Here is a 16,440-nt window from a genome sequence, read left to right on the forward strand (position 1 = left end):
GTGTAATGTAAAAACCTCATGGAAGTATGCCAGTCTTAGACCCAGACACCCTTCATCTATGAAAGACAAACTGATGTACAGTGTCTTTACATTTTAAAGAATACAAATGTTAACTCAAGTCAATAGGCATCTCATTATAATTGCATGCCCATCTTAACAGCATCAGAGTGCTCGTATTTGAAGACAGATGTAGGCCTACATAGGCTATAATGAACAATATTTTAATTGTCTCCTATTCCTCTTGACCCAGAGTTCTTCCTGGAGTTGTTGGAGAACACGGAGAAGTCTTTGAACGAGATGTTCGTGCGGACCTACGGAAAGCCGTACATGCAGAACTCGGAGGTGTTCCAGAACCTGTTTGCCGAGCTGAAACGCTACTACACGGGAGGCAACGTCAACCTGGAGGAGATGCTCAACGACTTCTGGTCGCGGCTGCTGGAGCGCATGTTCACGCTGCTCAACTCCCAGTATGTCATCACTGAGGACTATCTGGAGTGCATCAGTAAGTACACGGACCAGCTCAAGCCCTTTGGAGACGTACCCAAGAAGCTCAAGGCTCAGGTTACCAGGGCTTTCATCGTGGCACGCACTTTCGTCCAGGGCCTCTCGGTCGGTAGAGAGGTGGCCAGCAGGGTGTCCAAGGTAAGCCCTCGTCTCTGCCATTCATAAGCATATTGGGTTGAGTGATTTTAGTTTGGGCTAATTTGCTGCTTATTGTGCAGCAGGGGATGATGGTCATTTTAATAAGGAATATATACCACTTGCCCAATGGGAATTTCCGCCTGAAACCTTTCACCCAATTTGATCATGTAAAATTAATGTCATAGATTTATATCAACACTTTCCCCAGAATTTAACAATTGACATATTTTCTTGGATCCATCATTATCACATATCAATATTATATTTCAAAACCTCATAGATCATAAAACGGAGTATTTTGTTGGTGTTTGGGGCTGGATGGATTGTGCTGGTGGAGAGAGAGAGTACAACATAATATAACAGTGTATCCAACACATTCTTAAACAAGCTGAAGGTCTCTGTTTTGTTTTTTGGGTTTTCTTTTCTCCCAGGAGATCCCCCACAGGCTGGTATTTCGATCATACACTCTTCTGACTGACTTACCACTGCCTTCCCACCACTACCATCTCTTTGTACGAGCCTATGGGCTGTTGGGTTAAGGCTCGGGGCTGCCTTTTCAAGGATTCTATAATGACCTCTGGTGGGGCCTCCCATTGTTCAGGAGGAATTCTCAAGCATGGGAAGACTATCTGGCTCCAAGCTATGGGAATATAGATATATATTTTTTGCTATGGATGTTTGTATCTCTATCACCCAATATTTTTAAAGTCTGTATACCGTCCCCATTAATCTTGCTGTGAGTATTCTGTTTGATGTAATGTTAATGCTGCTAGCTGCTTTTGCTGTATATCATTGCCTTGGGAGTGTGTACTTTACTTTCGATCTTATGCAAAGGAACATTTAAAGGCATAGCAAGAGATGTATGCTTGACATTGGCTCCACTCAACAACAGCTGTTTTCTAGATGTCTTGTTTTCAGTTAATATCAGTGGTGGAAGAATTACCCAATTGTCATACTTGAGTAAAAGTAGAGATACCTTAATAGAAAGTCACCCAGTAAAATACTACTTAAGTAAAAGTATTTGGTTTTAAATATACTTAAGTATCAAAAGTAGAAAAATGTAAGTCATTTAAAATGCCGTATATTAAGCAAAGCAGACGGCACCATTTTCATAGGGATGACCACGTGTTCTCTTGATAAATGAGTGAATTTCACAATTTTCCTGCCCCGCTAAGCATTCAAAGTGTAACAACTGCTAAGCATTCAAAGTGTAACATCCGCTAATAAGCATTCAAAGTGTAACAACCGCTAAGCATTCAAAGTGTAACAACCGCTAATAAGCATTCAAAGTGTAACAACCGCTAAGCATTCAAAGTGTAACAACCGCTAAGCATTCAAAGTGTAACAACCGCTAATAAGCATTCAAAGTGTAACAACCGCTAATAAGCATTCAAAGTGTAACAACTGCTAAGCATTCAAAGTGTAACAACCGCTAATAAGCATTCAAAGTGTAACAACCGCTAATAAGCATTCAAAGTGTAACAACCGCTAATAAGCATTCAAAGTGTAACAACCGCTAATAAGCATTCAAAGTGTAACAACCGCTAATAAGCATTCAAAGTGTAACAACTGCTAAGCATTCAAAGTGTAACAACCGCTAATAAGCATTCAAAGTGTAACAACCGCTAATAAGCATTCAAAGTGTAACAACTGCTAATAAGCATTCAAAGTGTAACAACTGCTAAAATTCAAAGTGTAACAACCGCTAATAAGCATTCAAAGTGTAACAACCGCTAATAAGCATTCAAAGTGTAACAACCGCTAAGCATTCAAAGTGTAACAACCGCTAATAAGCATTCAAAGTGTAACAACCGCTAATAAGCATTCAAAGTGTAACAACCGCTAATAAGCATTCAAAGTGTAACAACCGCTAATAAGCATTCAAAGTGTAACAACCGCTAATAAGCATTCAAAGTGTAACAACCGCTAATAAGCATTCAAAGTGTAACAACCGCTAATAAGCATTCAAAGTGTAACAACTGCTAAGCATTCAAAGTGTAACAACCGCTAAGCTTACAAAGTGTAACAACCGCTAATAAGCATTCAAAGTGTAACAACTGCTAAGCATTCAAAGTGTAACAACCGCTAATAAGCATTCAAAGTGTAACAACTGCTAAGCATTCAAAGTGTAACAACCGCTAATAAGCATTCAAAGTGTAACAACCGCTAAGCATTCAAAGTGTAACAACCGCTAATAAGCATTCAAAGTGTAACAACTGCTAAGCATTCAAAGTGTAACAACCGCTAATAAGCATTCAAAGTGTAACAACCGCTAAGCATTCAAAGTGTAACAACCGCTAATAAGCATTCAAAGTGTAACAACTGCTAAGCATTCAAAGTGTAACAACCGCTAAGCATTCAAAGTGTAACAACCGCTAATAAGCATTCAAAGTGTAACAACCGCTAATAAGCATTCAAAGTGTAACAACTGCTAAGCATTCAAAGTGTAACAACCGCTAATAAGCATTCAAAGTGTAACAACCGCTAAGCATTCAAAGTGTAACAACCGCTAATAAGCATTCAAAGTGTAACAACTGCTAAGCATTCAAAGTGTAACAACCGCTAATAAGCATTCAAAGTGTAACAACCGCTAATAAGCATTCAAAGTGTAACAACCGCTAAGCATTCAAAGTGTAACAACCGCTAATAAGCATTCAAAGTGTAACAACCGCTAATAAGCATTCAAAGTGTAACAACCGCTAATAAGCATTCAAAGTGTAACAACCGCTAATAAGCATTCAAAGTGTAACAACCGCTAAGCATTCAAAGTGTAACAACCGCTAATAAGCATTCAAAGTGTAACAACCGCTAATAAGCATTCAAAGTGTAACAACCGCTAATAAGCATTCAAAGTGTAACAACCGCTAATAAGCATTCAAAGTGTAACAACTGCTAAGCATTCAAAGTGTAACAACCGCTAATAAGCATTCAAAGTGTAACAACCGCTAATAAGCATTCAAAGTGTAACAACCGCTAATAAGCATTCAAAGTGTAACAACCGCTAATAAGCATTCAAAGTGTAACAACCGCTAAGCATTCAAAGTGTAACAACCGCTAAGCATTCAAAGTGTAACAACCGCTAATAAGCATTCAAAGTGTAACAACCGCTAAGCATACAAAGTGTAACAACCGCTAATAAGCATACAAAGTGTAACAACCGCTAATAAGCATTCAAAGTGTAACAACCGCTAATAAGCATTCAAAGTGTAACAACCGCTAATAAGCATTCAAAGTGTAACAACCGCTAAGCATTCAAAGTGTAACAACCGCTAATAAGCATTCAAAGTGTAACAACTGCTAAGCATTCAAAGTGTAACAACCGCTAATAAGCATTCAAAGTGTAACAACTGCTAAGCATTCAAAGTGTAACAACCGCTAATAAGCATTCAAAGTGTAACAACTGCTAAGCATTCAAAGTGTAACAACCGCTAATAAGCATTCAAAGTGTAACAACCGCTAATAAGCATTCAAAGTGTAACAACTGCTAAGCATTCAAAGTGTAACAACCGCTAATAAGCATTCAAAGTGTAACAACCGCTAAGCATTCAAAGTGTAACAACCGCTAATAAGCATTCAAAGTGTAACAACCGCTAATAAGCATTCAAAGTGTAACAACTGCTAAGCATTCAAAGTGTAACAACCGCTAATAAGCATTCAAAGTGTAACAACCGCTAATAAGCATTCAAAGTGTAACAACCGCTAATAAGCATTCAAAGTGTAACAACCGCTAATAAGCATTCAAAGTGTAACAACCGCTAAGCATTCAAAGTGTAACAACCGCTAATAAGCATTCAAAGTGTAACAACTGCTAAGCATTCAAAGTGTAACAACCGCTAAGCATACAAAGTGTAACAACCGCTAATGAGCATACAAAGTGTAACAACCGCTAATAAGCATTCAAAGTGTAACAACCGCTAATAAGCATTCAAAGCGTAACAACCGCTAAGCATTCAAAGTGTAACAACCGTTAATAAGCATTCAAAGTGTAACAACCGCTAAGCATTCAAAGTGTAACAACCGCTAATAAGCATTCAAAGTGTAACAACTGCTAAGCATTCAAAGTGTAACAACCGCTAATAAGCATTCAAAGTGTAACAACTGCTAAGCATTCAAAGTGTAACAACCGCTAATAAGCATTCAAAGTGTAACAACCGGTAATAAGCATTCAAAGTGTAACAACCGGTAATAAGCATTCAAAGTGTAACAACCGCTAATAAGCATTCAAAGTGTAACAACTGCTAAGCATTCAAAGTGTAACAACCACTAAGCATTCAAAGTGTAACAACCGCTAATAAGCATACAAAGTGTAACAACCGCTAATAAGCATTCATAAGCATAATAAGCATTTGTGTTAATAGTAATGTGTGTACACTGTTCTGTTTTGTCAGAGGAGAAGCCTGGACATCAAGGCTAGTAAACAGTTAATAGTCCTTTTGCAACAGTTGCTGGCCAATGAGTTTATGTTCACCATAATTCATGATTGGGGTGTGTATCATGCAGATTGTAGCGCAGCTATGAGTGGTCAAAGGCACAAGGAAACCCAAGGCAATAGGCTGCAAGAGGAGAATCACATGTATAACCCCCGAACATAGAACAAACTCAATCTTTCCACTGCTGGTCATTCATTACCGGCAAGCATGGTGAACTCCAGCCAGGGCTGCCTGATGAAACCCATGAGGATGAGTTGATACTGTCTGTGGTAGTGACACACGTCCTGGATTCCCTGGCAGCCGCCGTGTCCCCACCTCAACTCTGACATTACCCAGGGACCTGTGACACGGGTCATGTGGCGGGGCCACGGCCCTTTGATCCAAGGGGCCTCAACTCATCTGGAGAGATTGGGTGTAAGCATAATGGAATAGGACACCCCAGAGGAGTGACATGTGACATCTATGCCTAGTGCTGCTAAGGGGCTTTATTGAGTTCCAGGAGCTCCTGCACTACCTCACATCACAGCAGTTTACAGTTTATGACTAAGACACTACTACACTGCTTATCTATATCCCAGGTCAGGTCAGTTTATCCATGGTCAATCAGAGCTTATCCATGGTCAATCAGAGCTTATCCATGGTCAATCAGAGCTTATCCATGGTCAATCAGAGCTTATCCATGGTCAGTCAGAGCTTATCCATGGTCAGTCAGAGCTTATCCATGGTCAGTCAGAGCTTATCCATGGTCAGTCAGAGCTTATCCATGGTCAGTCAGAGCTTATCCATGGTCAGTCAGAGCTTATCCATGGTCAGTCAGAGCTTATCCATGGTCAGTCAGAGCTTATCCATGGTCAGTCAGAGCTTATCCATGGTCAGTCAGATCTTATCCATGGTCAGTCAGATCTTATCCATGGTCAATCAGAGTTTATCCATGGTCAATCAGAGTTTATCCATGGTCAATCAGAGTTTATCCATGGTCAATCAGAGCTTATCCATGGTCAGTCAGAGCTTATCCATGGTCAATCAGAGCTTATCCATGGTCAGTCAGATCTTATCCATGGTCAATCAGATTTATCCATGGTCAATCAGAGTTTATCCATGGTCAATCAGAGTTTATCCATGGTCAATCAGAGCTTATCCATGGTCAATCAGAGTTTATCCATGGTCAATCAGAGTTTATCCATGGTCAATCAGAGTTTATCCATGGTCAATCAGAGTTTATCCATGGTCAATCAGAGCTTATCCATGGTCAGTCAGAGCTTATCCATGGTCAGTCAGAGCTTATCCATGGTCAGTCAGAGCTTATCCATGGTCAGTCAGATCTTATCCATGGTCAGTCAGATCTTATCCATGGTCAGTCAGATCTTATCCATGGTCAGTCAGAGCTTATCCATGGTCAGTCAGAGCTTATCCATGGTCAGTCAGATCTTATCCATGGTCAGTCAGATCTTATCCATGGTCAGTCAGATCTTATCCATGGTCAATCAGAGTTTGACATTCAGTTACACTTATTACTGCATAAATACCAGCATGGACTAATGTTTTCCCATTTTCTAAACCTCTGAAATGAAAAGATATGCCCAGGGATATATCAAGGCTCCAACATTGTCATTATGGGCACACAGCGTATTTCTATTCTTCAGTTTTGCAAAGCGGTGATGTGGCTATTGATTGATTCTAATAATAGGACTCTCTTTTGATGAGCTCGAATCATTAGAATAATACATGCTCTGCAAACGCTGTGTGCACTCAAAGAAGCCAGCAGTCCAGGGAGATAGGGGGAGAGTCATGCAGACATTATGGCAACTTACTGAGTGCTGGTCTGCACCAAAGCCATTTGTGGAGGAAGAAAGCATTTGTCAGGTGTCAGTTCTGCAAATTGAAAAAGGAGGAAGCAACGCTATACCATATCTTACTGTACGGAAATGCACATTAAGGATTCTGTCAGTAGAGTATTTTAAAATAAAGTGCATCTCAGATTCAAATGAATGGAATTGGAATCTGAAAAAGACAAATTGTTTTAGTGTCAATGTGAAATGTATGAATTGTCTTTACCAACAGTTTCTATGCAACTGCAGAACAAAGCAATCAGACATCTCACAATTATTGAAGGCACATATAGTGACGACAGATACCAGAGATTATAGTGATGACAAGTACCAGAGATTATAGTGACGACAGGTACCAGAGATTATAGTGAGGACAGGTACCAGAGATTATAGTGACGACAGGTACCAGAGATTATAGTGACGACAGGTACCAGAGATTATAGTGACGACAGGTACCAGAGATTATAGTGACGACAGGTACCAGAGATTATAGTGACGACAGGTACCAGAGATTATAGTGACGACAGGTACCAGAGATTATAGTGACGACAGGTACCAGAGATTATAGTGACGACAGGTACCAGAGATTATAGTGACGACAGGTACCAGAGACTATAGTGACGACAGGTACCAGAGATTATAGTGACGACAGGTACCAGAGATTATAGTGACGACGGTTACCAGAGATTATAGTGATGACAAGTACCAGAGATTATAGTGACGACAGGTACCAGAGATTATAGTGACGACAGGTACCAGAGATTATAGTGACGACAGGTACCAGAGATTATAGTGACGACAGGTACCAGAGATTATAGTGACGACAGGTACCAGAGATTATAGTGACGACAGGTACCAGAGATTATAGTGACGACAGGTACCAGAGATTATAGTGACGACAGGTACCAGAGATTATAGTGACGACAGGTACCAGAGATTATTGTGACGACAGGTACCAGAGACTATAGTGACGACAGGTACCAGAGATTATAGTGACGACAGGTACCAGAGATTATAGTGACGACAGGTACCAGAGATTATAGTGACGACAGGTACCAGAGATTATAGTGACGACAGGTACCAGAGAATATAGTGACGACAGGTACCAGAGATTATAGTGACGACAGGTACCAGAGATTATAGTGACGACAGGTACCAGAGATTATAGTGACGACAGGTACCAGAGATTATAGTGACGACAGGTACCAGAGATTATAGTGACGACAGGTACCTTAGATTATAGTGACGACAGGTACCAGAGATTATAGTGACGACAGGTAACAGAGATTATAGTGACGACAGGTACCAGAGATTATAGTGACGACAGGTACCAGAGATTATAGTGACGACAGGTACCAGAGACTATAGTGACGACAGGTACCAGAGATTATAGTGACGACAGGTACCAGAGATTATAGTGACGACAGGTACCAGAGATTATAGTGACGACAGGTACCAGAGATTATAGTGACGACAGGTACCAGAGATTATAGTGACGACAGGTACCAGAGATTATAGTGACGACAGGTACCAGAGATTATAGTGACGACAGGTACCAGAGATTATTGTGACGACAGGTACCAGAGACTATAGTGACGACAGGTACCAGAGATTATAGTGACGACAGGTACCAGAGATTATAGTGACGACAGGTACCAGAGATTATAGTGACGACAGGTACCAGAGATTATAGTGACGACAGGTACCAGAGAATATAGTGACGACAGGCACCAGAGATTATAGTGACGACAGGTACCAGAGATTATAGTGACGACAGGTACCAGAGATTATAGTGACGACAGGTACCAGAGATTATAGTGACGACAGGTACCAGAGATTATAGTGACGACAGGTACCTTAGATTATAGTGACGACAGGTACCTTAGATTATAGTGACGACAGGTACCAGAGATTATAGTGACGACAGGTACCAGAGATTATAGTGACGACAGGTACCAGAGATTATTGTGACGACAGGTACCAGAGATTATAGTGACGACAGGTACCAGAGATTATAGTGACGACAGGTACCAGAGATTATAGTGACGACAGGTACCAGAGATTATAGTGACGACAGGTACCAGAGATTATAGTGACGACAGGTACCAGGGATTATAGTGACGACAGGTACCAGAGATTATAGTGACGACAGGTACCAGAGATTATAGTGAGGACAGGATACAGAGATTATAGTGACGACAGGTACCAGAGATTACCCCCTTGATATCTTAAACTCGCTACTCGCAACATGTGAATTTGTGTGAGTGATCAACATCAGGCTGTGTGTTAAATCAAGCCAATGACGAAGGACGCTAGCAGTAGATGTTTGAGGCGTATCAGTCCGTCACGGTAGTGTATTATTTGATCTACTAGTCTGACTCTGTGGAGGCGGCTGATGATGCCTCCACCTCCTCTTCTCCTCAGCAATCCTCACTGGTGGGTTGGGAGAAGCAGGGGTCCAATCATATCAAACATGAAGACAGCTCAGAAGCCACTCAAAACACTGACTTCCAGCCGAGCTGCGGCTCTTCTCTCACCTCATGCGTGCAGTGTCTGGGTACTTTGGAAAGTTCAGACCAGTACCTGACAACTCCCTTTCTCCCCACTGGTACATCCCTATTCCTCCCTCTACCTTTGTTGGATTTGTTCTGAAATACACAAAGTAGTTTGAGCCCTGTGTAAAATTGTACTTCTTTCAGAATTTATTTTTTAAATTCAGAACAAAGACTAGGTGTTTTATTTTAATTTTAAAGATGTTGAGATTAATTGGAAAATACTCTCATGAAATGGGAATGCTTTTATGTTATCGATTTTTTGCCAGAGTAACAAGAATCTCAGACACTTAATAAAATGCATAAAACATGTAGAAACATACACACAAACAAAATCAAACTGAAGCACTGACAGAAATTATGGTCAGGGAATAGCTATTTCATAGAGGGCTGAGCTGCAATAAGGTTAAGAAACGATTTAAGAACCTGTCTGTGTTTGAAAAAGAGATGAAGCCATTAGCCATTACCTGGGAGTCTGACTTTAAACAAAAGGGTGTGGATATTTGCATTATTGACTAAAACATTTCTGTTGCTGTATTGTTGCTGAGCTTCTGTTCAGCAACATAGATGTAAGAGCTGTATATGGAGCTAGATGGCGGACAGTGGAGCTAGGTGGAGGACAGTGGAGCTAGAGGGCGGACAGTGGAGCTAGGTGGAGGACAGTGGAGCTAGGTGGAGGACAGTGGAGCTAGATGGAGGACAGTGGAGCTAGATGGAGGACAGTGGAGCTAGGTGGAGGACAGTGGTGCTAGGTGGAGGACAGTGGTGCTAGGTGGAGGACAGTGGAGCTAGATGGAGGACAGTGGAGCTAGGTGGAGGACAGTGGAGCTAGGTGGAGGACAGTGGAGCTAGGTGGAGGACAGTGGAGCTAGGTGGAGGACAGTGGAGCTAGATGGAGGACAGTGGAGCTAGGTGGAGGACAGTGGAGCTAGGTGGAGGACAGTGGAGCTAGGTGGAGGACAGTGGAGCTAGGTGGAGGACAGTGGAGCTAGGTGGAGGACAGTGGAGCTAGGTGGAGGACAGTGGAGCTAGGTGGAGGACAGTGGTGCTAGGTGGAGGACAGTGGAGCTAGGTGGAGGACAGTGGAGCTAGGTGGAGGACAGTGGAGCTAGGTGGAGGACAGTGGAGCTAGGTGGAGGACAGTGGAGCTAGGTGGAGGACAGTGGAGCTAGATGGAGGACAGTGGAGCTAGGTGGAGGACAGTGGAGCTCGATGCTTTTTAAGCCAGCTCATTTCTTTATATACATGAAACACGGAATCATAACGTTTACTGGATTCATTTCCATTTGTTGAACAGCCTTGTAAGTTGTATCCGATGTATAGCTGGCCTTTGTTCTCACATCTACCCACTAGGTGAGCAGCACCCCAGCGTGTATCCGAGCACTGACCAAGATGATGTACTGCCCATACTGCCAAGCCATGCCCTCCGTGAAGCCCTGCAACAACTATTGTCTGAACGTCATGAAGGGCTGCCTCGCCAACCAGGCTGATCTGGACCCAGAGTGGAACCAGTACATCGGTAAGAGCCCTCCCTCCTTCCCTCCCTCCCTGACTGTGATTTGGACTGTTCTGACTTTGCTTCATATAAAAAATGCATTTTGTCTTGAATTTTTGTTCAGTGTTGTAATTTGTCTGCATTTAGTTCCACGGGCAGAACTTGGGCGCTGTGATAAGGTGCTTTTTACTGTTTGAATCCTTCTCTTTACCTTTGACAATTTATTCTGGATGGAAACGCCATTATTTATTGGCTGGTGGGCTCGTGCTGTATTGAATGAGCACTTGCAGTGTGGTAGCTACACACTATGAGGAACGCAGAGCTTTGTGAAAAGCAGTTCAACAGCAGCTTGTTCAGCTCGGGGAGATTACAAACATGAATATAACATTGACGTTATTTATTTATTAGAATACCTTATTCGGTTTGGAGCCTTCATGTCAGGACTGCTGGAGTGATCTAAAGCAGAGCAGGCTAGCTGTGAGCTGCACTTTAGAGACGCATGTCAAGAATGCCACTGTCAGAAACTAGCAGTTGAAACGGGGCCACAGCTCTCTGGATAGTTGTTTCATGTCAGAAGAGCAGAGGTCCAATGTAAAGTACAGCGCACTGAGATGTTGGTGGAGCAGCGTAACGTGCGCCATATGAATATTCAATGGTAAAAATGAAGGTTGACTGTTAGAACCTTGTTACTTGGACTAAGCTGATGGTGTTTTACTGTCTGATGCCCTGATACAGAGCTCGGCCACCTCAAAGGCTTCCTACTGTAGGCTACATCAGCCACCAGCAGTACTTGTCACTGAACTACTTCATTATAAGATTTGTCTAAGTGTATTATAGAAACCTTTCGTCATGGTGTGTTTTTATGTTCTTCTATTTGAAAATTGGGTGGTCTACACTGCTACACAAATAGTTGAACAACCTAACTGAAATAGTCATTTTTTTCTAGGTTTGAATTGCTCATACTCTCAAATGGAGGATTGTTCCCAGGGTGTAGAGTAAATGTCAGTTTCATATCTTTTGGCTCTCTGACATTTCATATTCATTATAGGCTCAAAGATTTTCAATTAGCTCAAGGTCCAACCACAAAGAGATATCGATCCTGCTTTCAGAGCTTACAGTAGTGATAGCATGTCTGCCAGATGTCCCCTGAGCTTCTCGTTGTTCTTTAAGTAGTTTAGATTTTTTTTAAAATAATAAACTGCTCAAATAATTAACTGCTATCTGTAATAACACTAGCATTGATGGTTTCTGCTGTGATGGTGAAATCCATTTAGTTTGTCTACGAGCTCACCAACCAATGTAGGATTGTCATACACTTCAACATTCTTTTCCATCCACGAATAGGACCACAGTGTAGTAATGTACGTCAAACTCACATGAAAACCAGCTATTCCAGTTGCTGGGAATAGAAGGGAGAAGCTGGTGACTACAGGGCTTTGAGTGAAAAGATCACAAAAGCCTGGACCGACATGGAACTTGCATGGAACCCCTTACACTTGTGGGAATTGGCCTATATTGATAGGGCTAAATTAAAATGTGTCTTACAGAAGAAATATGGAAAGCATATGCATAACCATGGTAGCCATTAACAGTTTGGAGATGATGGGAGAATTATGAGATGAAAGGTTTGGACAAAACAGTTGACCTGACACAAGACTGAATCCAAACATGACACTGTTGATTTGATCTGCATTTTACATTTAATGAACTTTTTTTGCCACATTTGTTGATAACGAAATCTGAAAATAGTCTTGATTACATTCAGTAACATTAAAATAATATTCTTGGAAAATTTGGGGGTTGGTGCAACATAAGACACAAAAGGACAAAGGTTTGAGTGAGGGTCTAACTGGGGTTTCCAAGTGGCTACAAACCTCTGCAAAGTGGGCACAGTTCCTAAGTCATTTCAATGCACTTTCATGACTCAAAGAAGAGTCTTCAACTATACGTTTTTATTTGTTATTTTTTTAGCTCTCCTAGCTATGGCGTTGAGGAACTAGAACAAGCACACATGTACAGTAGTTGTTTTGTTTGGAACACAGCCCTGCATCCCCGTCTTTACACAATTACTGTTATTGTCTACGCAATCCAAAAAGGTCCATTATAAATCGGAATCTGGGTCAGGTGGGCATCATTTGAAAGCTTGTATTGCCAACATGACTAACTAAATGATAAAATAGGATCTTACAGTGTTAGGCTTTCACAAGGCAATTCAGAGAAGCAGATGGTAATTTTACTACGCAAACTGGAGTGCATTCAGATGCCACGACAAACGTTCTTCACAATACAACAAACAGGCTCATTCTGTTCAGGACAACCCAGGGTATGACGCCATGTCATTTTGTAACTCTACATCAAACACTGTGATAATAAACTTTGTCACTGTGTATTACATGAGTTTTATGTGCACATTTGGACTCTCAGGTGTTTTTGCTTGCTTGTATGACATCAAAGCAGTATTTATTATAACCCTCAACATCTCATCTAATACATAGAATCCTCCGTAAGTTACAGAATTTCCCTCACTCGGACATTAAAATATTTGCAAAAGTTGCCCAATTAGCTAGAGGGATAAGGGCAACTTCCTGTCACGTGTGGTGTTCAAGTTCACAACGGCTGTCAGTCAAAACCCATACAGAGCTGTGAAGCGCAGAGCCAGAGCTCTGACATCATGTATAGCATATTACTGTACAGCCACCGTGTTCCAATGTAGGTGCTTATCATTGTCCAAATCTGCCATTTTCCAACCTGTATAGGGGTACGTAAAGATATTCATCTTGATTCCAGTGGCATCTATCCTGCTCCACTGACTAGACGAGATACCGGAGAGGTGAAAAGCTAATTCAACCAAGGACTGAAAAATCTTTTTTCAGCTGGAAGCTGAGCTTCCGATAGCAACGATTTTTCCTTCAGCACCTCCTCGTTGCTAGAACTCCACCAGCAGGAAATTTCACTCTTTGACACAGTGCATAGGAACTCCTGACAGAACTTGGACAAGAGGGCAGTCATTCACATTACCCTCAGCCTGACCTTCATTTATCTTCAGTGTGTGGGGGGTTAGAGGAGGGACTCTGGTAGCACAGCCTTGAGCAGTCAAAACAGATGTTCATTCAATCCAACTGTGATTCTGCTTCCATTCATTCAGTCAAGCTAGCTAAATATGTATTGCTTAAATATCCAGCTCTTCTCAGAATAGCTGTGTGTATATGATGGTGTGTGTATAGACATTATGGATACAAAATGTATGCACAGCAGTAGTTATGCTACAGTAGGATGAGCCTTGACTAGTATAGAGTATATACAGTTGAAGTCGTAAGTTTACATACACTTGGGTTGGAGTCATTAAAACTTGTTTTTCAACCACTCCACAAATTTCTTGTTAACAAACTATAGTTTTGGCAAGTCGGTTAGGACATCTACTTTGTGCATGACAAGTAATTATTCCAACAAGTTTACAGACAGATTATTTCACTTATAATTCACTGTATCACAATTCCAGTGGGTTAGAAGTTTACGTACACTAAGTTGACATCATTTGAGTCAATTGACATCCTGGGAAAATCAAAAGAAATTAGCCAAGAGCTCAGCAAAAACAAATGTTGACCTCCACAAGTCTGGTTCATCCTTGTGAGCAATTTCCAAATGCCTGAAGGTACCACATTCATTTGTACAAACAATATTACGCAAGTATAAACACTATGGGACCATGCAGCCACCATACTGCTCAGGAAGGAGACGCGTTCTGTCGCCTATAGATGAACGAACTTTGGTGCGAAAAGTGTAAATCAATCCCAGAACAACAGCAAAGGACCTTGTGAAGATGCTGGAGGAAACGGGTACAAAAGTATCTCTATCCACAGTAAAACGAGTCCAATATCGACATAACCTGAAAGGCCGCCCAGCAAGGATGAAGCCACTGCTACAAAACCGCCATAAAAAAGCCAGACTATGGTTTGCAACTGCACATGGGGACAAAGATCGTACTTTTTGGAGAAATGTCCTCTGGTCTGATGAAACAAAAATTGAACTGTTTGGCCATAATGACCATCGGTATGTTTGGAGAAAAAAGGGAGAGGCTTGCAAGCCGAAGAACACCATCCAAACCGTAAAGCATCATGTTGTGGGGGTGCTTTGCTGCAGGACGGTCTGGTGCACTTCACAAAATAGAGGGCATCATGAGGGAAGGAAAAATGATGTGGATATATTGCAACAACATCTCAAGACATCAGTCAGGAAGTTAAAACTTGGTCGGAAATGGGTCTTCCAAATGGACAATGACCCCAAGCATACTTCCAAAGTGGCTTAAGGACAACAAAGTCAAGGTATTGGAGTTTGTATATGTAAACTTCTGACCCACTGGGAATGTGATGAAAGAAATAAAAGCCGAAATAAATAATTCTCTCTACTATTATTCTGACATTTCGCATTCTTAAAATAAAATGGTGATCCTAACTGTTCTAACGCCAGGGAATTTTTACTAGGATTAAATGTCAGGAATTGTGAAAAACTGAGTTTAAATGTATTTGGCTAAGGCGTATGTAAACTTCCGACTTCAACTGTACATACTGTATGAAGTGAGTACAGCAAGTGCACCTCTGTTTGTGTGGATCGACCATTTCAGGTTGTCATTGCGTCGAGGATCTTGAATCTTTTCACCGTCTCAACTGGATGGGGGCATGCTCGCTCTGAAGTTCATCAGCTCCTTCGTTTTGTTGAAGGAGAGGTTATTTTCCTGGCACCACTCTGCCAGGGCCCTCTCATCCTCCCTATAGGCTGTCTCGTCGTTGTTGGTAATCAGGCCTACCTCTGTTGTATCGACTGCAAACTTTATGATTGAGTTGGAGACGTGTGTGGCCACTCAGTAATGGGTGAACAGGGAGTACAGGAGGGGGTTGAGCAGGTGCCCGTGTTGAGGATCAGCTTAGCGGAGGTGTAATTGTTAGAGTAGACGAACATCCACAAGTAGCCTAGTTTCTTTGAAGTGATTTGTTTGACAAGAAGATGAAAACATCATGACTGATTGTGTTCATGCCAAATTAAAAGTTAATCATTTCAAAAATACTGTTAAATGATATGTTTAGCTAGTAACGTTAGCATATCAAAGGGCTGAGATTAAGCTTGGCAGATGCACTGTAAACCATGGAACTATTATTATGTTGAGCACAAGAGGCTGGTGAGGGGAGGATGGCTCATAATAGCTGGAATGGAGTATATGGAATGGTATCAAACACATGGAAACTGTGATCCCATTCCATTTATGCCGTTCCAGCCATTGCTATCCACCCATCCTCCCCAATTTTTTAATATATTTTTTTTAACCTTTATTTAACTAGGCAAGTCAGTTAAGAACAAATTCTTATTTTCAATGACAGCTTAGGAACAGTGGGTTAACTGCCTGTTCAGGGGCAGCTCAGGGGTTTGAACTTGCAACCTTCCGGTTACTAGTCCAACACTCTAACCACTAGGCTACCCTGCCGCCCCAATTAAGGCAC

At 41.6% G+C, this 16,440-nt stretch overlaps 1 protein-coding gene across 2 annotated transcripts in view; it reads left to right on the forward strand.

The window, feature by feature from the left end:
- LOC118373470 (glypican-6-like) overlaps nucleotides 1-16,440 on the forward strand; it is a 220,187-nt gene that overhangs the window by 112,537 nt on the left and 91,210 nt on the right. For both annotated transcript variants that reach the window (XM_052522960.1, XM_052522961.1), the window contains exons 3-4: nucleotides 251-642; nucleotides 10,807-10,972. In XM_052522960.1, the coding sequence (XP_052378920.1) occupies nucleotides 251-642; nucleotides 10,807-10,972 (558 nt within the window). The remainder of the gene's footprint in view (nucleotides 1-250; nucleotides 643-10,806; nucleotides 10,973-16,440) is intronic.

This window comes from Oncorhynchus keta, chromosome 7 (genome assembly GCF_023373465.1).
Source record: "Oncorhynchus keta strain PuntledgeMale-10-30-2019 chromosome 7, Oket_V2, whole genome shotgun sequence".
Taxonomy (NCBI): domain Eukaryota; kingdom Metazoa; phylum Chordata; class Actinopteri; order Salmoniformes; family Salmonidae; genus Oncorhynchus; species Oncorhynchus keta.